Consider the following 23963-nt stretch of genomic DNA (forward strand, 5'->3'; position numbering starts at 1 on the left):
ACAGGCAAAGAGGTACCAATGCACAGCCCAGACACACAATCCTTTGGGTTCAGAAGGGAGAAATCTCAATCATGTTTTGGGCTAGTATCAAGTACTTATGTCAGACGAAAATGCGTAGCTCAGACACGCAATTCTATGGGTTCAGAAGTAAGGAATCTCAACTATCTTTTGGGCTAGTGTCAGGTATCTATGTCGGACGTCAAGGCACAGCACAATCATGCAATCCTTTTGGTTGAGAATGGGGGAAACTAACAATATTTTGGGCTAGTATAAAATATTTATCTAGGGTGGAAACAAGCAACTCAGACACGTAGTTCTATGCTTTCAGAAGGGAGGAATCTCAACCATGGTTTGGGCTAGTATCAGGTATTTACGTCAGATGCCAGTGCACAGCTCAGACATACAATCCTATGAGTTCAGAAGGGAGAAATATCAATCATGTTTTGGGCAACTACCAAGGACTTATGTCAGACGCCTCTCACTATAGACGGCTGTGCAATACTGTAAGAGGATCTTCCAAACTATTGTCCATCAAATGGTTCAAATGGCTCTGAGCACTATGGGAATTAACTTCTGAGGTCAACAGTCCCCTAGAACTTAGAACTACTTAAACCTAACTATCCTAAGGACATCACACACATCCATGCCTGAGGCAGGATTCGAACCTGCGGCCGTAGCGGTCGCGCGCTTCCAGACTGCTATTGTCCATCCCTACAGTCAATACACCAACTATGAGTAGTCGTTCAAGACGAAAATGTATGCACACATTGCGCCCACCTGGTGAACATATTCCTCCAGAAGGCAATATTCAACCAAATCCAGTGATCTGCAGTATATGATGACATGAACCCAATCTAGCACGACTAATACCAGTCAAGACTTATAGTACGTCGTCGTACCATCGCAGGAACCCACCTCACACACAAGATGACTTCAGGAGGGCCAGTTTCGAACAGGCATCAGCAGCAATGTTTCGACCATCATCTGGATGGCCAAGGAGAATCGAAGTGCTTCATAATACATGGAGTGGAACAAATGGTACTGAACATTACCCAGAAGCAGATTTTGATTTTGCAGACGTGTATAGAGGTACACTTTCGAGCAGACTTCCTTTATTTTCATTCTTTTTTGTTTTTATTTCACAGTAAATACTTAAGTTTCATAAGGCTTATTCTTTCATTCCCTGCTCCCTTTGAATGTAATTCCGGACTCGTTTTCAAATATACAACTGGTTAAAAATGTTTTTTTTTGAGCAGCAGTGCCAAGTTTCATCATTACTCAGAACCCAGGCTAAACTGTAAATCCCCTAAAAATAATTGGTTAAGTAAGTTTAAAAATCGGAGGAGCTCAGAGTAAGCTGCCTCAGGTAGGACAATGCCTAGGAAAACACCGTGGTACTGAAATCAAATATCGGATTGTCTACGAGTTACCCTTCTACGCTGTTGTTATCTCCATCGTCCTATTTTTTTCAGGTGTAAACATATCAGTTAGCCTGTTGCTAATGCATTCTTAAGATTGATTCAGTTTTCAAAACAAAGCTACACATTTCCTGGCCTAATTGTTTAAGCACTATCATTATCTCTCTTCATCACTGCAGTTACCAGTACATCAAATTCTGCTGTGGAGGTATCATCGAGTTGTATGATTGCCGTCACAGCTTCCTCGTGTAAGACGTGTGATATCAGGCGAACAGTACCAGCTTCATGTGCATGCGGAGACCTGGCTTACGTACCATTTCATTTACTATGCTGTGCTTCCTTAGTCTTGGCGCAGTAGGTGGTGAGTGTGCTGTTCTGTAGGTCTGGCACTGCTGACACTGCTGCCATACTTGCTGCCGCCATCCACGCCGCAGCGTCCCTTGCTGGCGGCCGCCGGAGTGTTGGCACACCTGTTCATCCTGCAAGTCATCGCCAGCGCCATCTACGGTCCAGCCGGCATCTCTGTGCCGCCTATCGGTGAGTGTTTCAGTGCTTCGCAATTGCTGACATCAAAACGTCCCCCGACCCACAGATCCACACGCTTTATTCACTACTGGCCATTAAAATTGCTACACCAAGAAGAAATGCAGATGATAAATGGGTATTCGTTGGAGAAATATATTATACTAGAACTGAAATGTGATTACCTTTCACGCATTTTGGGTGCAAAGATCATGAGAAATCAGTACCCAGAACAACCACTTCTGGCCGTAATAACAGCCTTGATACGCCTGGGCATTGAGTCAAACAGAGCTTGGATGGCGTGTATAGGTACAGCTGCCCATTCAGCTTCAACACGATACCACAGTTCATCAAGAGTAGCGACTGGCGTATTGTGACGAGCTAGGTGCTCGTCCACCATTGACCAGACGTTTTCAGTTGGTGAGAGATTTGGAGAATGTGCTGGCCAGGGCAGCAGTCGAACATTTTCCGTATCCAGAAAAGCCTGCACAGGACCTGCAACATGCGGTCGTGCGTTACCCTGTTGAAATGTAGGGTTTCCCAGGGATCGAATGAAGGGCAGAGCCACGGGTCGTAACACATGTGAAATGTAACGTTCACTGTTCAAAGTGCCGTGAATGCGAACAAGAGGTGACCGAGACGTGTAACCAATGGCACCCCATACCAGCACACAAGGTGATACGCCAGTACGGCGATGACGAATACACGCTTCCAATCAGCGTTCACCGCGATGTCGCCAAACAAGGATGCGACCATCATGATGCTGTAAACAGAACGTGGAAAAAGTGACGTTTTGCCATTCGTGCACCCAGGTTCGTCGTTGAGTACACCATCGCAGGCTTCCTGTCTGTGATGCAGCGTCAAGGGTAACCGCAACCAGGGTCTCCGAGCTGATAGTCCATGCGGCTGCAAACGTCGTCGAACTGTTCGTGCAGATGGTTGTCGTCTTGCAAACGTCCCCATCTGTTTACTCAGGGATCGAGACGTGGCTGCACGATCCGTTACAGCCATGCGGATAAGATGCTAGCGATACGAGGCCGTTGGGATCCAGCACGGCGTTCCGCATTACCCTCGTGAACCCACCGATTCCATATTCTGCTAATAGTCATTGGATCTCGACCAACGCGAGCAGCAATGTCGGCTACAATCCGACCTTTATCAAAGTCGGAATCGTGATGGTACGCATTTCTCCTCCTTACAGGAGGCATTACGACAACGTTTCACCAGACAACGCCGGTCAACTCTGTTTGTGTATGGGAAATCGGTTGGAAACTTTCCTCATGTCAGCACGTTGTAGGTGTCGCCACCGGCACCGACCTTGTGTGAATGCTCTGAAAAGCTAATCATTTGCACATCATAGCATCTTCTTACTGTCGGTTAAATTTCGCCCCTGTAGCACGTCATCTTCGTGGTGTAGCAATTTTAATGGCCAGTAGCGTATATACGGGGTGATTATAATTAAACTTCCCTATTTACACGTTATAACACGGAAACTTATTACCAAACGAGTACCAAACTTGGTAGCATTAATGTCTAGATTATGGGGTGCATAATTTCCGTGCATCACAGCGCCACCGTCCAGTTCCATCTATGGCCACCAAGTGCCGTGATCAGTCATAGTGATTCATAGTCTCACACCCTGACCATTCACAGTGCACTTGTTGACCTGTCAACATGAGCTTGGACAAAAGGAGCAGGGCATTACTGTTGAAGCTCTATTATCAAATCAACAGTAATGCTGCAGCTGCACTTCGCGAATATCGCCAGCTGAAAGGCTTGCACCACGGGACGCCCAACGGCGTGTTGACTTCGCTCTCCACTTCTCGCAAGGACTGAAGTTGACGAGGCCTGGCCCTGAGCCGTCCTATGGACAGACGAAGCTCATTTTTCTCTGATGCGTGAGGTGAACACTCAGAATTGACGAGTGTGGGGATCTGCAAATTCAGTCACTGTGCATGTAGTTTCCCGTGTGGTGTGGCTTGACGGTTAAGTTCATCGTATGTAAAGTACACAAGCGGCAAGACGCAGTCAATACCTTCACTGCGCAGTGCCGATGGTACTGTTACCGACGACTGTGCCGCTAAAGCAGTTTTCCGAAATTCCTTCACCAGGAAAGACGAATGGAATATTCCAGAATTTGAAACACGCACAGCTGCTAGTATGAGTTTCTTAGAAGTAGATACCTTAGGGGTTGCGAAGCAACTCAAATCGCTTGATACGGCCAAGTCTTCTGGTCCAGATTGTATACCGATTAGGTTCCTTTCTGATTACGCTGATGCAATAGCTCCCTACTTAACAATCATATACAACCGCTCGCTCATAGATAGATCTGTACCTACAGATTGGAAAATTGCGCAGGTCGCACCAGTGTTTAAGAAGGGTAGTAGGAGTAATCCATCGAACTACAGACCTATATCATTGACGCCGGTTTGCAGTAGGGTTTTGGCGCATATACTATATTCAAACATTATGAATCACCTCGAAGGGAACGATCTATTGATACGCAATCAGCATGATTTCAGAAAACATCGTTCTTGTGCAACGCAGCTAGCTCTTTATTCGCAAGAAGTAATGGCCGCTATCGACAGGGGATCTCAAGTTGATTCCGTATTTCTAGATTTCCGGAAAGCATTTGACACCGTTCCTCACAGGTGACTTCTGATCAAGCTGCAGGCCTATGGGGTATCATCTCAGTTGTGCGACTGGATTCGTGATATCCTGTCAGGAGGGTCGCAGTTCGTAGTAATAGACGGCAAATCATCGTGTAAAACTGAATGATATCAGGTGTTCCCCAGGGAAGCGTCCTGGGACCTTTGCTGTTCCTGATCTATATAAATGACCAGGGTGGCAATCTCAGCAGTTCTCTTAGGTTGTTCGCAGATGATGCTGTAATTTACCGTCTAGTAAGGTCATCCGAAGGCCAGTACCAGTTGCAAAGCGATTTAGAAAAGATTGCTGTATGGTGTGGCAGTTGGCAGTTGACGCTAAATAACGAAAAGTGTGTGGTGATCCACACGAGTTCCAAAAGAAATCCGTTCGAATTCGATTAGTCGGTAAATAGTACAATTCTCAAGGCTGTCAATTCAACTAAGTACCTGGGTTTTAAAATTTCGAACAACTTCAGTTGGAAAGACCACATAGATAATATTGTGGGGAAGGCGAGCCAAAGGTTGCGTTTCATTGGCATGACACTTAGAAGATGCAACAAGTCCACTAAAGAGGCAGCTTACACTACACTCGTTCGTCCTCTGTTAGAATATTGCTGCTCGGTGTGGGATCCTTACCAGGTGAGATTGATGGAGGACATCGAAAGGGTGCAAAAAAGGGCAGCTCGTTTTGTATTATCACGTAATAGGGGACAGAGTGTGGCAGATATGATACGCGAGTTGGGATGGAAGTCATTAAAGCAAAGACGTTTTTCGTCGCGACGAGATCTCTTTACAAAATTTCAGTCACCAACGTTCTCTTCCAAATGCGAAAATATTTTGTTGAGCCCAACTTACATAGGTAGGAATGATAATCAAAGAAAAATAAGAGAAATCAGAGCTCGAACGGAGAGGTGTAGGTGTTTTTCCCGCGCGCTGTTCGGGAGTGGAATGGTAGAGAGATGGTATGATTGTGGTTCGGTGAACCTTCTGCCAAGCACTTGAATGTGAATTGCGGAGTAATCATGTAGATGTAGATGTAGGTCATTGGCCCATTCTTTTTTGAGGTTTGAGCAGGTTTGTCACTTAGGGACCAAGGACATGCAGTGAGCCGGCCGAAGTGGCCGTGCGGTTCTGGGCGCTGCGGTCTGGAACCGCGAGACCGCTACGGTCGCAGGTTCGAATCCTGCCTCGGGCATGGATGTGTGGGATGTCCTTAGGTTAGTTAGGTTTCACTAGTTCTAAGTTCTAGGGGACTAATGACCTCAGCAGTTGAGTCCCATAGCGCTCAGAGCCATTTGAACCATTTTGAAGACATGCAGCGTGACTGGCCAGCGTTATTGCGATACGCTTCTCTAGCATGTCATACCCACCGTACAGGAGAGAGTCGCATTGAATTAAACAGTTTTCACGCAAGATGGGGTCCCACCGCACATCGTTCGTGAAGTTCACCTGCTTCTCCGAAACACATTTGGAAACGATCGAATTATCAGCCGGTCGTTTCCAATGGTTTCGTTGGCACGATAACCTGATATCGCTCCCTGTGGTTTGTGGCTGTGCGGCTACCTAAAGGACAGGGTTTACCAGGGGAACTTGTTGATCGGCTGATCTGAAGAGCAGCATATCAAGAGAGGTTGTCAGCATACCCACAGACATGCTTCGTCCTACCGTGCAGAATGCAATCCTGCGCTTTCAGACTCTTCTGAACACTGATGGACGCCATATTAAGCCCCTTCTGAACCAGTAATGGTACCGGTATGTAATGGTATGATTTACCGTAGCAGGACATTAAAAATGTTCCAATTAAATACATTCTGCATTATTTCTCTTCCCCCTGTCCTTGACATTAATGCTACCAAGTTTGCTCCTCATACTGTAATTAATTTCCGTGTTACAACGTGTTAAACAGGGAATATTGAATTATAACATCCCGGCATATATATAAAGTTTCCCCTTCCCAGGAAGGGGAAACTTTATTGACACATTCCTGGGGTCAGATACATCACATGAACACACTGACAGAACCACAGGCACATAGACACAGGCAACAGAGCATGCACAATGTCGGCACTAGTACAGTGTATATCCACCTTTCGCAGCAATGCAGGCTGCTATTCTCCCATGGAGACGATCGTAGAGATGCTGGATGTAGTCCTGTGGAACGGCTTGCCATGCCATTTCCACCTGGCGCCTCAGTTGGACCAGCGTTCGTGCTGGACGTGCAGACCGCGTGAGACGACGCTTCATCCAGTCCCAAACATGCTCAATGGGGGACAGATCCGGAAATCTTGCTGGCCAGGGTAGTTGACTTACACCTTCTAGAGCACGTTGGGTGGCACGGGATACATGCGGACGTGCATTGTCCTGTTGGAACAGCAAGTTCTCTTGCCGGTCTAGGAATGGTAGAACGATGGGTTCGATGACGGTTTGGATGTACCGTGCACTATTCGGTGTCCCCTCGACGATCACCAGTGGTGTACGGCCAGTGTAGGAGATCGCTCCCCACACCATGATGCCGGGTGTTGGCCCTGTGTGCCTCGGTCGTATGCAGTCCTGATTGTGGCGCTCACCTGCACGGCGCCAAACACGCATACGACCATCATTGGCACCAAGGCAGAAGCGACTCTCATCGCTGAAGACGATACGTCTCCATTCGTCCCTCCATTCACGCCTGTCGCGACACCACTGGAGGCGGGCTGCACGATGTTGGGGCGTGAGCGGAAGACGGCCTAACGGTGTGCGGGACCGTAGCCCAGCTTCATGGAGACGGTTGCGAGTGGTCCTCGCCGATACCCCAGGAGCAACAGTGTCCCTAATTTGCTGGGAAGTGGCGGTGCGGTCCCCTACGGCACTGCGTAGGATCCTACGGTCTTGGCGTGCATCCGTGCGTCGCTGCGGTCCGGTCCCAGGTCGACGGGCACGTGCACCTTCCGCCGACCACTGGCGACAACATCGATGTACTGTGGAGACCTCACGCCCCACGTGTTGAGCAATTCGGCGGTACGTCCACCCGGCCTCCCGCATGCCCACTATACGCCCTCGCTCAAAGTCCGTCAACTGCACATACGGTTCACGTCCACGCTGTCGCGGCATGCTACCAGTATTAAAGACTGCGATGGAGCTCCGTACGCCACGGCAAACTGGCTGACACTGACGGCGGCGGTGCACAAATGCTGCGCAGCTAGCGCCATTCGACGGCCAACACCGCGGTTCCTGGTGTGTCCGCTGTGCCGTGTGTGTGATCATTGCTTGTACAGCCCTCTCGCAGTGTCCGGAGCAAGTATGGTGGGTCTGACACACCGGTGTCAATGTGTTCTTTTTTCCATTTCCAGGAGTATATATATATAAAGGGTGAGTCAGGAGGAAAGGTACATGCTTTGAGGGGTGATAGTTTTAGTGATTCTGAGCAAAAAACTTCATATGGACATATGCCATATTCCGAATGGTTTCCGAGATACAACACATTTAATATCACTTTTCTTGAATAACTTGAAAACCACAGCCTCCAGCTAAAACAGGTCGCAGTAAAAAATTAAACTATGTTTAATTTCCTACAAAAAGGTCCTATTCATTCTTTTCTCTAGAACTAATGATGTGTGCGAAGAGAGCGCGAGAATGTTGAGAAACTTACTCGGACGCGCGTGCGCTGTAGTTCACGTAGTTTTTGTAGGCCAAATTGAGGTAGTTTCCCGACTTGATAGACCACAAGGGTATCGCATCAGTCTGTTCGTCTCAACTGGTTCTACACTACTATGGTACATTGTAAACACGACACTGTTTCATAGTACAGAAAATAAATAACAACCTTTGATCCTGACTCACCATGTATATACTGTCTGTTTCCTGTATTAAATGGTTTGTTCACTAACGATTACTGTTCACTAATAGTTATCACCTTTCATAAAAGTATATTCTGAAAGTACATTGGTGAACAAAACTTAAGGACGAAAGTGACTTTCGCATATGTGGCTGTCATAGCTCAACGAAACGTGAACTGTACGTAGAGAGAACTGCTGCAGTATAGTAAAGAAGGTAACTGAAACAAATACGCAGTGAGGCGAACATAAATGACACCTTATTTCAGAGGCAATAGTGGGTCAAACCAGTTTTCATGTTTTTGTAGCTGATGTCATCTGTGGATTGTATGCTGATTGAAGAGCTTCAGTAAATGGATCGTTTGGTCCAAATCCCTCATACTGCGATATAATAATAGAGAGAGAGAGAAAAACGCTCTCTATGAAATCACAGTTCCCTTAAGAGCCATAGAGGGCCATATCCAAGGAGCCAGTCGGAACAAATAGCTCGTACCATGTGATGTAAACATTCAAGATGGGTGACATAATGCAAGGAAATAGTGAAATAATTAAAAAACAATGAAACGTGTGCAAAATTGTGATCAGTGAATGAAAAACACCGGAAAAAGGAAAAGAAATGTGTGTCAAGTGTATGTTAATTCAAGTGGGAAATGTGTATCTGCGAAGAGATAAAAATATTGTAAATGTGGCTTGTGATACAAATACTGTAAATGTGGTTTATGATACAAATATTGTAAATGTGGCATGTGATGTTTCGAACGTTTGGGCGATACAAATGATGGAGCATATGATCATGACACGTCTTGGACCATTAGTGATTTCGACCAGCAAAATGTACATATTTCAGGTATGGTTCATGTAATGAATATCAAGAAACGTCGTGGAAATACTAATTCACAATACAGTCATAAAAACAATTACATATTTATTTCATCAGATTTAAGGTGTATACCATCTCATTGAATTTAACAAGCTGGGCACTGGTTTACAGTCATAATTCATTTGTAATTATATTAAATGGTATTAGCTGTATATTATTTAGTTGTGGTGGCATTTTTTCCTTATAGGACAATAGTAACGTTAAACTATGCAACACCAAATTCCTCAAATTTCATGGCGTTGGTAATGAGAGGTTATCACGAATGCTATTGAAGCAACTGAGTTCTGTTTCGCCAGTTGTTCTGCAGGATGAATGCGGGAAACATGAGTATCTGATAGCGCCATCGAATTTAATGTGGAACGTATTTAAAGTTTTCCGATCGAGACAAGTCATTACAATACTGTAGATAATGATAAGAGCCAGCATTTATCACAAGACCTATCAATGAGGAAAATGGATGAACTTCATAATAAGCTATGCAAGGAAAAAGTTAATCCTGTTATAGAATAGTATTACAGAAATTTATTTAGTACTAAGTTCAGTTTATTTTTAAAGAAACCTAAAAGTTATACAGGTTCTGTTTGTGATGGAATGAGAGTCACAGTAAGACAGGAGGGATAACTTCCCAAAATGTTGGAGTTTATAAGCAGCGTGCGGAGAAAGCAAGAAGGGAGTTGACAGCAGATATTAAAAAGTCTAAAAACAATAGTCTGTGCATGACATGGAGCAAACATTATCTCTGCCTCTTCTTACTACAAATGTTTATTTTTTATAAAAGAAAGTTGGGAGTGTGCAATGTAGACGTGCGTGGTTGCGAACATGATTCAGGATGCAAGTATTTGCGGAGGGAACACACTGCTCAGAATGATGCTAATGAAGTGGGATCATGTCCATTATCTTACCTCAGATCAGTAAATACGAAAGCTGACACGTTCTGACACGTGTGAGAGACAAAAGAGAAACAAGAATATAGCTTTGCTGTGGGGCTGTGTTGTCCACCACACTACGTTTGAGAAAACAAATCAAAAATTTCTAGAATCAGATCATTGTTTCCTCCGTAATGAAAGGGACTGCAGTAGCAATGTATCTGCTAAACGCAAAGCCGAATTTCTATTCCCAGTAGATGATTATGGGATCTCATAAAACACTGAAGGAGAAAGAACCCGTTTGAAGTTTAAACCGGATCAGTCAGAATTTTTTGAAATCAAACATAGTACAAAATGTATATTTCAATGGCCAAGGAAACTGTAGGTGTTGAAAAGGTGCAATGGTTGAACATTAAATTGATGGGGTCTGAAGCAACTGAACCCATGAAAAATAATGATGTTATTCATTAAATGGAATAGAAAGCTGGAAAATTATTGAGATTTAACCAGTGAAAAGGGGCAGCAACAATGTGAGGATTACGTCTGCTGTTCCTTCCCCATGGTCTTTGCTAACAGTTCATTTAGTTGTTATTGTGGTCTTCAGTCCTGAGACTCGTCTGATGCAGCTCTCCATGCTACTCTATCCTGTGCAAGCTTCTTCATCTCCCAGTACATACTGCAACCTGCATCCTTCTGAATCTGCTTAGTGTATTCATCTCTTGTTTTTCCTCTACGATTTTTACCCTCCACGCTGCCGTCCAATACTAAATTGGTGATCCCTTGATTCCTCAGAACATGTCCTACCAACCGATCCGTTCTTCTAGTCAAGTTGTGCCACAAATTTGTCTTCTCCCCAATTCTGTTCAATACCTCCTCATTAGTTATGTGATCTACCCATCTAATCTTCACCATCCTTCTGCAGCACCACATTTCGAAAGCTTCTGTTCTCTTCTTGTCCAAACTATTTATCGTCCATGTTTCACTTGGATACATGGCTACACTTCACACAAATACTCTCAGAAATGATTTCCTGGCACCCAAATGTATACTCGATATTAAGAAATTTCTCTTCTTCAGAAACGCTTTCCTTGCAATTGCCAGTCTACATTTTATATTCTCCCTACTTCGACCATCATTAGTTATTTTGCTCCCCAAACAGCAAAACTCCTTTACTACTTTAAGTGTCTCATTTCCTAATCTAATTCCCTCAGCATCACTCGAGTTAATTTGACTATATTCCATTATCCTCGTTTTGCTTTTGTTGATGTTCATCTTCTATCCTCCTTTCAAGACACCGTCCATCCCGTTCAACTGCTCTTCCAGGTCCTTTGCTGTCTCTGACAGAATTACAATTCATCGGCGAACCTCAAAGTTTTTATTTCTTCTCCATGGATTTTACTACCTACTCCGAATTTTTCTTTTGTTGCCTTTGCTGCTTGCTCAATATACAGATTGAATAACATCGGGGAGAGGCTACAACCCTGTCTTAACCCCTTCCCAACCACTGCTTCCCTTTCATGCCCCTCGACTCTTATAACTGCCATCTAGTTTCTGTACAAATTGTAAATAGCCTTTCGCTCCCTGTATTTTACCCCTGCCACCTTCAGAATTTGAAAGAGAGTGATGCGGTCAACATTGTCAAAAGCTTTCTCTAAGTCTATAAATGCTAGAAACGTAGGTTTGCCTTTCCTTAATCTATTTTCTAAGATAGGTCGTAGGGTCAGTACTGCCTCACGTGTTTCAACATTTCTACGGAATCCAAACTGATCTTCCCCAAGATCGGCTTCTACCAGATTCCCCATTCGTCTGTAAGGAATTCGCGTTAGTATTTTGCATCCGTGACTTATTAAACTGATAGTTTGGTAATTTTCACATCTGTCAACACATGCTTTCTTTGGGATTGGAATTATTATATTCTTCTTGAAGTCTGAGGGTATTTCGCCTCTCTCGTACATCTTGCTCACCAGATGGTAGAGTTTTGTCAGGACTGGCTCTGCCAAGGCTGTCAGTAGTTCTAATGGAATGTTGTCTACTCCCGGGGCCTTGTTTCAGCTCAGGGCTTTCAGTGTTCTGTCAAATTCTTCACGCAGTATCGTATCTCCCATTTCATCTTCATCTACATCCTCTTCCATTCCATAATATTTTCCTCAAGTACATCGCCCTGTGTAGACTATCAGTATACTCCTTCCACCTTTCTGCTTCCCCTTCCTTGCTTGGAACTGGGTTTCCATCTGAGCTCTTGATAGTCATACAAGTGGTTCTCTTTTCTACAAAGGTCTCTTTAATTTTTCTGTAGGCAGTATCTATCTTACCCCTAGTGATATATGCGTCTACATCCTTACATTTGTCCTCTAGCCATCCCTACTTAGCCATTTTGCACTTCCTGTCTCTCTCATTTTTCAGACGTATCCAGTTCATAAAGAAGCAGTCAAATTAAATAAAACTAAATATGAAGACGTAATATCTTTGTTGCCTTATATTCCACCAGTCTCACATCAATTTTTCTAGAACTTAGATGTGGAAAGCTAAGTAGCAAGAAAGAGTTGGATATAAAAACTCACAGCTATAGTGGGACATGTTCAAGATTCTGAAATGTGTACTACTAGCACCATTATTTTTAGGATAACATATTTGTTCTTTTTATTTCATGTTGCAAGTATAGTTTCATCAGCGTCTGCTTTGCACAATAATGTTGAAAGTTTCAGATATTGTGCATCAATAAATTATGTGACATACTAAACTTTAGGTCAATTTTTCTCAGTTTCAAGGAAGTGGTATTTGACCGACTCTGGCTGTCAGAACCACAATTACACTGAAGTCCCAGCGATCTGTGATGGTCCCCTGGACATTAAAAAAGACGTCACAATAATGTTGGCTGGTGAGTGTACCCTGTTTGAAGATCTTTAGGATGTCAGTAAGCCCATGCAGCATTATGCTTCCACTCACCATAACACCTGAACCATCAATACGGTCATATCCGACAATATTCCTGGCTGTATTACGTGTTCGCATCTCTCGCAATGTGAGGACACGTCCGTAATGTCTTCTCACACAGACTCTGCTGTCACCTGAGAAGAGCGTACGACCCTACTCCTTATTGGTTCTGTTCCTATGGTCTTGACACCAACCGAAATGGTCCCACCAATCTACAGGTCTCACTGGAGTATACCGTACTGGTCGTTGAACCACTGGCGAACAGCCATCACCAAACCAGCAAGCTGGACTGCTGAGGCGTATGGTTTAGGTCACAGCCTACCACTGGAAGTTGACAACATTCCATTAGAACTACTGAGTTGTCACACGAGATCAGTAAGTGCTGTGCCAGCAAGGGTTTCATGTATACAGGGCATACCATAGGGCGATATGGCTGCTGCTACTGGCGAAGAGATCAAACTCGTGCCAGTATGGGGCATGAGATTGGGTGCCTTGCAGTCCTGTTAAATGTGGTTGTAATTGTACCCAATATTTGATGTGGGTCCATTATTGCCTATTGTACAATGTAGCTGACTGTCGTCGACCAGCTCTCCTTTGGACAGCAGGGCCTGTGGTTCACATCACTCCCCATTCACACGAAAGAACGCGCGAGCAATATTAAAATTCTGGGCTACGCTCATGACACTTCGTCCTTCTTCCAGTTTCCCAATGATCATTCCGCAGGAAAAGTCATACAGATTTTGTCCCTGGGCCATGCTGTGATGAAGAACACAACCACAGCGCACTGTAACAGCTTGCTCACTGACACTCACTGTCTTTTCCTGTTCGTTGAACTGCCTCGTGTTGCTTGGCCAGTTCCTTTTGACACTATAGTAGTCAATGCGAACTCACGCCATTTGACGTCCACCTTCCTGTCGACGACTTGGTGGCAACATGCTCCTGCACTTCCTTTCATTTCCTCCAGGTTTTTAATATGGTATGTTTCTTTATCTGTTTTTCCCTTAAGTTCCGTAACATTAAGATTTGTCAGAATGCAGCATTACATAGGAGTTAAATTGGACGGTAATCAGAATGGACGAGAAGAGAACCGAGTCCACGTTGCTACAGAAGAATGGAAGAAAAGAGTTACATTAGAGGACTTGACGAGGCGAAGGGTGATGGGACATGGAAGTATGGAAGGAGAAGGTGATCGGGTAGTGGACGCCAGTTTGGGGAGGAGGAGGTATAAGGGTTACGAAATTGTAAAGGGAAGCCAAGGATTGACTACAGAAAAATACTGGCACAGGATGATATATCGTGGGGATATTACTCAAAACAGTCTTCAGAACTGTAGATTATGCAAAAAAAAAAAAAAAAAAGTGATTATACTTTTAAAACCTCGTGGTATTGTTTATTCCATTCCATATCTAGCCCTATAACGAAGGAAACAAAAGAAATATTCGGAGTAGGTATTAAAATCCATGGAGACGAAATAAAAACTTTGAGGTTCGCCGATGACATTGTAATTCTGTCAGAGACAGCAAAGGAGTTGGAAGAGCAGTTGAACAGAATGGATAGTGTCTTGAAAGGAGGATATAAGATGATCATCAACAAAAGCAAAACGAGGATAATGGAATGTAGTCAAATTAAGTCGGGTGATGCTGAGGGAATTAGATTAGGAGATGAGACACTTAAAGTAGTAAAAGAGTTTTGCTATTTGGGGAGCAAAATAACTGATGATGGTCGAAGTAGGGAGGATATAAAATGTAGACTGGCAATGGCAAGGAAAGCGTTTGTGAAGAAGAGAAATTTGTTAACATCAAGTATAGATCTAAGTGTCAGGAAGTCGTTTCTGGAAGTATTTGTATGGAGTGTAGACATGTATGGAAGTGAAACATGGACGATAACTAGTTTGGACAAGAAGAGAATAGAAGCTTTCGAAATGTGGTGCTACAGAAGGATGCTGAAGATTAGATGTGTAGATCATATAACTAATGAGGAAGTATTGAATAGGATTGGGGAGAAGAGAAGTTTGTGGCACAACTTGACTAGAACAAGGGATCGGTTGGTAAGACATGTGTTGAGGCATCAAGGGATCACAAATTTAGTATTGGAGGGCAGCGTGGAGGATAAAAATCGTAGAGGGAGACCAAGAGATGAATACACTAAGCAGATTCAGAAGGATGTAGGTTGCAGTAGGTACTGGGAGATGAAGAAGCTTGCCCAGAATAGAGTAGCATGGAGAGCTGCATCAGACCAGTCTCAGGACTGAAAACTACAACAACAACTGCTCTGGACGTGTTAACCCGCGCGCCTTTGTACCTGTCCCTGTAGAGACGTTCAGAGTACCAGGTAGAAGGGCTGGTGGCGCGCATATCTCAAATAACATACTGTCAAAGTCACAGTTTGGATTTCTAAAAGGTTCTGATATTGAGAAGGCTATCTTCACTTACAGAGAAAATGTGCTTAATTCATTAGACAAAAAATTGCAGGCAACTGGTATATTTTGTGATCTGTCAAAGGCATCTGACTGTGTAAATCACAATATCCTTTTAAGTAAACTAGAATATTATAGTGTAACAGGAAATGCTGCAAAATGGTTTAAAACTTATATCTCTGGCAGGAAACAAAGGGTGTTATTAGGAAAGAGACATGTATCAAGCTATCAGGCATCATCCAACTGGGAACTAATTACATGTGGGGTCCCACAAGGTTCCATTTTGGGGCCCTTACTTTTTCTTGTGTATATCAATGACCTTTCATCAGTAACATTACCAGATGCCAAGTTTGTTTTGTTTGCCGATGATACAAACATTGCAATAAATAGCAAATCAAGTGTAGTCTTAGAAAGATCAGCCAATAAAATATTTGTGGACATTAATCACTGGTCCCTAGCCAATTCTTTGTCACTAAACTTTGAAAAAACACACTACTGCAGTTCAGAACTTGTAAAGGGTGTCCCAAGAGTATATGTCTAACATACGATGACAAGAAGATAGAAGAAGTGGACAGTGTTAAATTCTTGGGATTACAGCTTGATAATAAATTCAACTGGGAGGAGCACACCACAGAACTGCTTAAGGGTCTTAACAAATCTCTGTTTGCAATGCGAATTTTGTCAGACATAGGGGATATAAAAATGAAAAAGCTGGCATACTATGCTTACTTTCATTCCATAATGTCATATGGGATTATTTTTTGGGGTAATTCATCAAGCCAAGCTAAAGTTTTCCGGGCACAAAAACGTGCAGTAAGAATTATATGTGGTGTGAATTCAAGAACATCCTGCAGAAGCCTGTTTAGGGAACTAGGGATACTAACTACAGCTTCCCAATATATTTATTCGTTAATGAAATTTGTCATTAAAAATATATCACTTTTTCAAACCAACAGCTCAATTGATGGAATCAATACTAGAAATGAGAATAATCTTCACAAGGATTTAAAGTCATTTAGTCTTGTACAAAAAGGTGTGCATTATTCAGGAACACACATTTTCAATAACATGCCAGCAGCCATAAAAAGCTTAACAACCAATGAAATTCAGTTTAAGAGAAGCCTAAAGGATTTATTGGTGGCCAACTCCTTCTACTCCATTGATGAATTTCTTAGTAAAACCAACTGATTTGTATATAAGTACAACATAACGTCTGTACAATTTCAGTGCAGTAATGTGTTCACTGAAAATTTGTGTGTGTGTGTGTGTGTGTGTGTGTGTGTGTGTGTGTGTAAGTATAATCTAACTTCTGCACCATTTCAGTGCAGTAATGTGTTCATTGTAAATAAGTATTACAGTAGTTGTATTACATGTTTATTACCTTATAAATAAATAAAAAACTTTTTTATTTTAAATTCAGTGCATTAGTATTTGTAAAATGACTCTTAGTGTTCATTAAAAAATGACGATCATTCCACTTGGGACCTGTGGAATGGTACATTAGCTTATTTGTTTTAGTTGTAAATATTTGTCATGTATTGTTGTTTTTCTGACATGTTCCACATCCTGGAGGACCTCCTCACTACGGATCAACTGGAATGAAAGTAAATCTAATCTAATCTAATCTAATAAAGACGTTCAGAGCACACAGGGACAGGTACAATGGCGCGCGGGTTAACACGTCCAGAGCAGTTAAAGGGCTAGATGCTGTTCACGGAGAGAGGCATCGGCGTGATGCTTCTGCGACCCTAACTACTCGTAGACACAGTTTCCTTGTCCAGAGGGGCACTGCACGCTGTGGGCGCCACGTCTCTTGCAGTGCTGCTGGTCCGCGACTCCCTGGTCCTGTGCACGCTGTCGCTGGTGACGTCAGTGGCGCACCGCCGGCTGGTCACCGCCTGCCCGGAGCCGCCGGCCATCCTCAGGGCGTCCTCCGCCAGGCTGCTCGACCTCTGGGCCGCCAGCCTCTCCTTCGTCCGCTTGCAGGTACCTGTCAGACTGGCTACCCGATCCTGGGCTACAGCTGAATTTGCAAGGGGATGGCTAGGGACCGCATTGCTGATATAGAAGGAAAACCACTCGAGCATATATCCCCTAACAGGTTTATAAACAGTACATCTACAACTACATGATTACTCTGCAATTCACATTTAAGTGCTTGGCAGAGGGTTCATCGAACCACAATCAAACTATCTCTCTACCATTCAACTGCCGAACAGCGCGCGGGAAAAACGAACACCTAAACATTTCTGTTCGAGCTCTGATTTCTCTTATTTTATTTTGATGATCATTCCTACCTATGTAGGTTGGGCTCAACAAAATATTTTCACATTCGGAAGAGAAAGTTGGTGACTGAAATTTCGTAAATAGATCTCGCCGCGACGAAAAACGTCTTTGGTTTAATGACTTCCATCCCAACTCGCGTATCATATCTGCCACACTCTCTCCCCTATTACGTGATAATACAAAACGAGCTGCCCTTTTTTGCACCCTTTCGATGTCCTCCGTCAATCCCACCTGGTAAGGATTCCACACCGTGCAGCAATATTCTAACAGAGGACGAGCGAGTGTAGTGTAAGCTGTCTCTTTAGTGGACTTGTTGCTTCTTCTAAGTGTCCTGCCAATGAAACGCAACCTTTGGCTCGCCTTCCCCCCAATATTATCTATGTGGTCTTTCCAACTGAAGTTGTTCGTAATTTTAACACCCAGGTTCTTAGTTGAATTGACAGCCTTGAAAATTCTACTATTTATCGGGTAATCGAATTCCAACGGATTTCTTTTGGAACTCATGTGGATCACCTCACACTTTTCGTTATTTAGCGCCATCTGCCACCTGACACACCATACAGCAATCTTTTCTAAATCGCTTTGCAACTGATACTGGTCTTCGGATGACCTTACTAGACGGTAAATTACAGCATAATCTGCGAACAACCTAAGAGAACTGCTCAGATTGTCACCCAGGTCATTTATATAGATCACGAACAGCAGAGGTCCCAGGACGCTTCCCTGGGGAACACGCGATATCACTTCAATTTTACTCGATGATTTGCCGTCTATTACTACGAACTGCGACCTTCCTGACAGCAAATCACGAATCCAGTCGCACAACTGAGACGATACCCCATAGGCCCGCAGCTTGATTAGAAGTCGCTTGTGAGGAACGGTGTCAAAAGCTTTCCGGAAATATAGAAATGCGGGACCAACTTGAGATCCCCTGTCGATAGCGGCCATTACTTCGTGCGAATAAAGAGCTAGCTGCGTTGCACAAGAACGATGTTTTCTGAAACCATGCTGATTACGTATCAATAGATGGTTCCCTTCGAGGTGATTCATAATATTTGAATACAATATATGCTCTAAAACCCTACTGCAAACCGATGTCAATGATATAGCTCTGTAGTTCGATGGATTACTCCTACTACCCTTCTTAAACACTGGTGCGACCTGCGCAATTTTCCAATCTGTAGGTACGGATCTATCGGTGAGCGAGCGGTTGTATATGATTGCTGAGTAGGGAGCTATTGTATCAGCGTGATCTACCCATCTAATCTTCAGCATTCTTCTGTAGCACCACATTTCGAAAGCCTCTATTCTCTTCTTGTCCAAACTAGTTATCGTCCATGTTTCACTTCCATACATGGATACACGCCTTACAAATACTTTCAGAAACGACTTCCTGACACTTAAATCTATACTCGATGTTAACAAATTTCTCTTCTTCAGAAACTCTTTCCTTGCCATTGCCAATCTACATTTTATTACCTCTCTACTTCGACCATCATCAGTTATTTTGCTCCCCAGATAGCAAAAGTCCTTTACTACTTTAAGTGTCTCATTTCCTAATCTAATTCCCTCAGCATCACCAGACTTAAATCGACAACATTCCTTTATCTTCGCTTTGCTTTTGTTGATGTACATCTTGTATCCTTCTTTTAAGACACTATCCATTCCGTTCAACTGCTCTTCCAAGTCCTTTGCTGTCTCTGACAGAATTACAATGTCATCGGGGAACCTGAAAGTCTTTATTTCTTCTCCATGGATTTTAATACCTCCTTCGAATTTTCCTTTTGTTTCCTTTACTGCTTGTTCAATATACAGACTGAATAACATCGGGGAGAGGCTACAACCGTGTCTCACTCCCTTCCCAACCACTGCTTCCCTTTGATGTCCCTCGACTCTTATAACTGCCATCTGGTTTCTGTACAAATTGTAAATAGCCTTTCGCTCCCTCTATTTTACTCCTCCCACCTTAGTGAACATTAATATGAGATGCATCTACCCTTCTCCTTTATGAGCGATTGCACGCTGCTGGAGACAATTTAACTGAGATGTCTGACCGTCTGTGGAGCCATGGTGACCCATTCTTTCTCAAAAGCCGAAACTGGGGAAGAAAGTGATGTTGGACGCTAGGTTTCACAGTGAGGTTGATATTCTAATCCATCTCGAAGGTGTTCCACGGTGTTCAGGTCGGGACTCTGTCCACGCTAGCCCATTTCAGCGATGTTGTTGTTCATAAACCACTGCCCCACAAATGCTGCATTATAATAGGTTGCACTGTCCTCTACCATGCACAGTGTGCAATGCTATGAAATGTGTTTATATCTTTCCATATTCAGCGTTCTCTTAAGGGAAATAGGAGGATCACATCCTAAGCTCGGAAAACACCCCACACCACAACACCACCTTCTCTGTACTTGACTGTTAGCATTACATCTGATGGCATGTATCGTGCTCCAGGCGTTCGCCAAACCAGAATCCATCTATCCAATTGCCACAGGTTATAATGTGATTCATCACTCAGAATCACTCGTTTCCAGTCATCCACTGCCAGTAGCATCGCTCTTTACACCACCTCAAGCATCACTCAGTACCTTGTACAGAAATGTGTGGCTTACGAATAACTGGTACCTCCATTCTTTTGACCTCCCTATGCACGGTCATTGTACTAGCTGGATTTCTTGTAGCTCTTTGGAGCTCCTGCTGATTTCATGCGATGTTGTACAGCCACTCTCTGTCAGTCACTACATGAGGTCTGTCTGGTCTTGCTTTAGCTGTAGTTGTTCCTTCACGTTTCCATTTCACAGTCACATAACCAACAGTCTACTTGTGGAGCTTTAGAAGGGTTCACATGTCCCTGATGTACTCAGTTCACATACAATGACTAGTCCACGTTCGAAGTCACCGAGGTTTCCTTACTGGCGGGTAACGCTCGCTGTTTCCATGGCATTCGATACGCCGCACGTGCATGGCAATTCGTTTCAAATGTCACGCACCTCAGGAAGTTCAGTCTTTGTAACTGGTTATGGGCTTGGCGATCCCAGATTTCCTTAACTGGGGGTCGTTAAGCGCCACCTGTCATCTGTAGCTGTGAGGTCTTGGCATGTGTCAGCAATCACTGCATGGCTTAGTGGTGGAACGTTGTACGTCCAAGGAACAGGGATCTTGGCTAAAATGCCTGGTTCGCGACCACAGAACAAACCCCTATAAAAGAAAGTCTTAAGGTGTACTGCGATCCAATAAGATGCATGGCTGTGGAGGAAGAACAGTAATTAGCGAAATTACACCTCAAGTTGTAAATGTCTTACCTAGGCATTCGGAGCTCTGTCTGGTTGGACGATCGATTTCCTATTGTGTCTTCGGGCCAAAATGGCTCGCAAAATCCAAACTCCCAATGAAACGCTTGCACCACTGGAGTATTTAGCTGCCCATTCCACAAACAGAAGTCGGGTGGACAGCCCACCTGACACATGTATTTCAATGATGAATAACAGTAACATAACAATACCAATGCGCAATCATATATTCCATGTTAAGAAGGGCGTAAATTCGAGAGAACATCCCCATTCCACGTACAGAAGGGAGCGGCAGGAGTTGTTGAAGTTCCTAAGTCAATAAAAAGGTTGCAAATGGCATTCTGCTAACAGAGACAATGGTGTCCAGTCAAGCGCCTAAGATAATGCAAAGCAAACATCTTGGGGAATATTCTATAGTTGTTGCCATGCACACCGCTGTCAATTACAGCAGAGTTCTCGTATCAAGTAGTGCCCTCATGCATCTGGACCCCAATGAACTTTTAGTGGAATGCCAAAACGAAGGTATAAGAGGTGAAAAACTTGTTGAACCAGGTGGATGGTCAGTTAGAATAAACACCCACCTTTCTACTCACCTTTAGTTTACCCACGTTATCTGAATACGTCAACTTTGGTTTCTTATATCTTAGAGCCTATCCATATGTCCCTAATCCAGCGTATTGCTCTCAGTCCCAAAGAAAGGTGAACCAATAGGCAGAAAATCAGATCTAAGAAGCACGACGTCAGAATCTCTAACCGTACTGCTTCAGAAACGATTAATGGGGAAGACTGTGAAGTGGAAATAGAATTATGTTTGGGCGATCATCAAGCCCATCTACTCCTCCTCTAAACCTTTTTAAATTCCTTCCTAGACTACAGGACTAACCAATAGTTAAAATCAGTGGTTAAAATGCCTCCCATCCTTCAATAGAATGTGAATGGTTATAGAACACATCAAAACTGCTTGTACAAGAGAAGCCTATTCAATATGTCTTCAGGAGATACACTTAAAGGCCACAGATTCTCCTGTGATGCCAGGATTTAATCTTCACAGAAACAGTGACCTAAATGGTGAGTGAGCCAAGGGATAGAGAAACAATTAAAATCGCTCAAAAGAGGAAAGGCCGCTGGACCTGATGGGATACCAGTTCGATTTTACACAGAGAACGCGAAGGAACTTGCCCCCCCCCCCCCCCCTCCCTTCTTGCAGCGGTGTACCGTAGGTCTCTAGAAGAGCGTAGCGTTTCAAAGGATTGGCAAAAGGCACAGGTCATCCCCGTTTTCAAAAAGGAACGTCGAACAGATGCGCAGAACTATAGACCTATATCTCTAACGTCGATCAGTTGTAGAATTTTGGAACACGTATTATGCTCGAGTATAATGACTTTTCTGGAGACTAGAAATCTACTCTGTAGGAATCAGCACGGGTTTCGAAAAAGACGGTCGTGTGAAACCCAGCTCGCGCTATTCGTCCACGAGACTCAGAGGGCCATAGACATGGCTTCCCAGGTAGATGCCGTGTTTCTTGACTTCCGCAAGGCGTTCGATACAGTTCCCCACAGTCGTTTAATGAACAAAGTAAGACCATATGGACTATCAGACCAATTGTGTGATTGGATTGAAGAGTTCCTAGATAACAGAACGCAGCATGTCATTCTCAATAGAGAGAAGTCTTCCGAAGTAAGAGTGATTTCAGGTGTGCCGCAGGGGAGTGTCGTAGGACCGTTGCTATTCACAATATACATAAATGACCTTGTGGATAACACCGGCAGTTCACTGAGACTTTTTGCGGATGATGCTGTGGTGTATCCAGAGGTTGTAGCAATGGAAAACTGTACTGAAATGCAGGAGGATCTGCAGCGAATTGACGCATGGTGCAGGGAATGGCAATTGAATCTCAATGTAGACAAGTGTAATGTGCTGCGAATACATAGAAGGAAAGATCCCTTATCATTTAGCTACAATATAGCAGGTCAGTAACTGGGTGCAGTTAATGCCATAAATTATCTGGGAGTACGCATTAGGAGTGATTTAAAATGGAATGATCATATAAAGTTGATCGTCGGTAAAGCAGATGCCAGACTGAGATGCATTGGAAGAATCCTAAAGAAATGCTATCCGTAAACAAAGGAAGTAGGTTACAGTACGCTTGTTCGCCCACTGCTTGAATACTGCTCAGCAGTGTGGGACCCGTACCAGATAGGGTTGATAGAAGAGATAGAGAAGATCCAACGGAGAGCAGCGCGCTTCGTTACAGGATCATTTAGTAATCGGGAAAGAGCTACGGAGATGATTGATAAACTCCAGTGGAAGACTCTGCAGTAGAGACGCTCAGTAGCTCGGTACGGGCTTTTGTTGAAGTTTCGAGAACATACCGTCACCGAGGAGTCAAGCAGTATATTGCTCCCTCCTACGTATATCTCGCGAAGAGACCATGAGGATAAAATCAGAGAGATTAGAGCCCACACAGAGGCATACCGACAATCCTTCTTTCCACGAACGATACGAGACTGGAATATAAGGGAGAACCGATAGAGGTACTCAAGGTACCCTCCGCCACACACCGTCAGGTGGCTTGCGTAGTATGGATGTAGATCAAGATGTAGATGTAGATGTAGATGTAGTGCAGCCATGTTCATCAACGAAGCACACCACTACCCGCCCATCATTCTCAACATTAAATAAAATGAATGTCTTGCGACAGCATGGCCTGGTGCAAGTCTTTCAGTTGAGTGACATTTTGGTGACTTTTATTTACTTTTTATTTACCCTCACCACTGACCTATGAGCAGCTGCAGTAGCAGTGGTAGCAGTAGCCATATCGCCCTTGCTGGCACAGCACTTACTGATCTCGTGCGACAACTCCCCCGCCCATTCCTGTTGCATGGAGACAT

The 23963-nt window shown here is 43.8% G+C and overlaps 1 protein-coding gene across 1 annotated transcript in view; it reads left to right on the top strand.

Annotated features, from left to right (window-relative positions):
* LOC126191564 (neuronal acetylcholine receptor subunit alpha-10-like) overlaps nt 1–23963 on the top strand; it is a 253654-nt gene that overhangs the window by 214287 nt on the left and 15404 nt on the right. Inside the window, exons 7-8 of the mRNA XM_049932480.1 lie at nt 1800–1955; nt 17316–17482. Of these exons, the coding sequence (XP_049788437.1) occupies nt 1800–1955; nt 17316–17482 (323 nt within the window). The remainder of the gene's footprint in view (nt 1–1799; nt 1956–17315; nt 17483–23963) is intronic.

This window comes from Schistocerca cancellata, chromosome 6, assembly GCF_023864275.1.
Source record: "Schistocerca cancellata isolate TAMUIC-IGC-003103 chromosome 6, iqSchCanc2.1, whole genome shotgun sequence".
Classification (NCBI taxonomy): domain Eukaryota; kingdom Metazoa; phylum Arthropoda; class Insecta; order Orthoptera; family Acrididae; genus Schistocerca; species Schistocerca cancellata.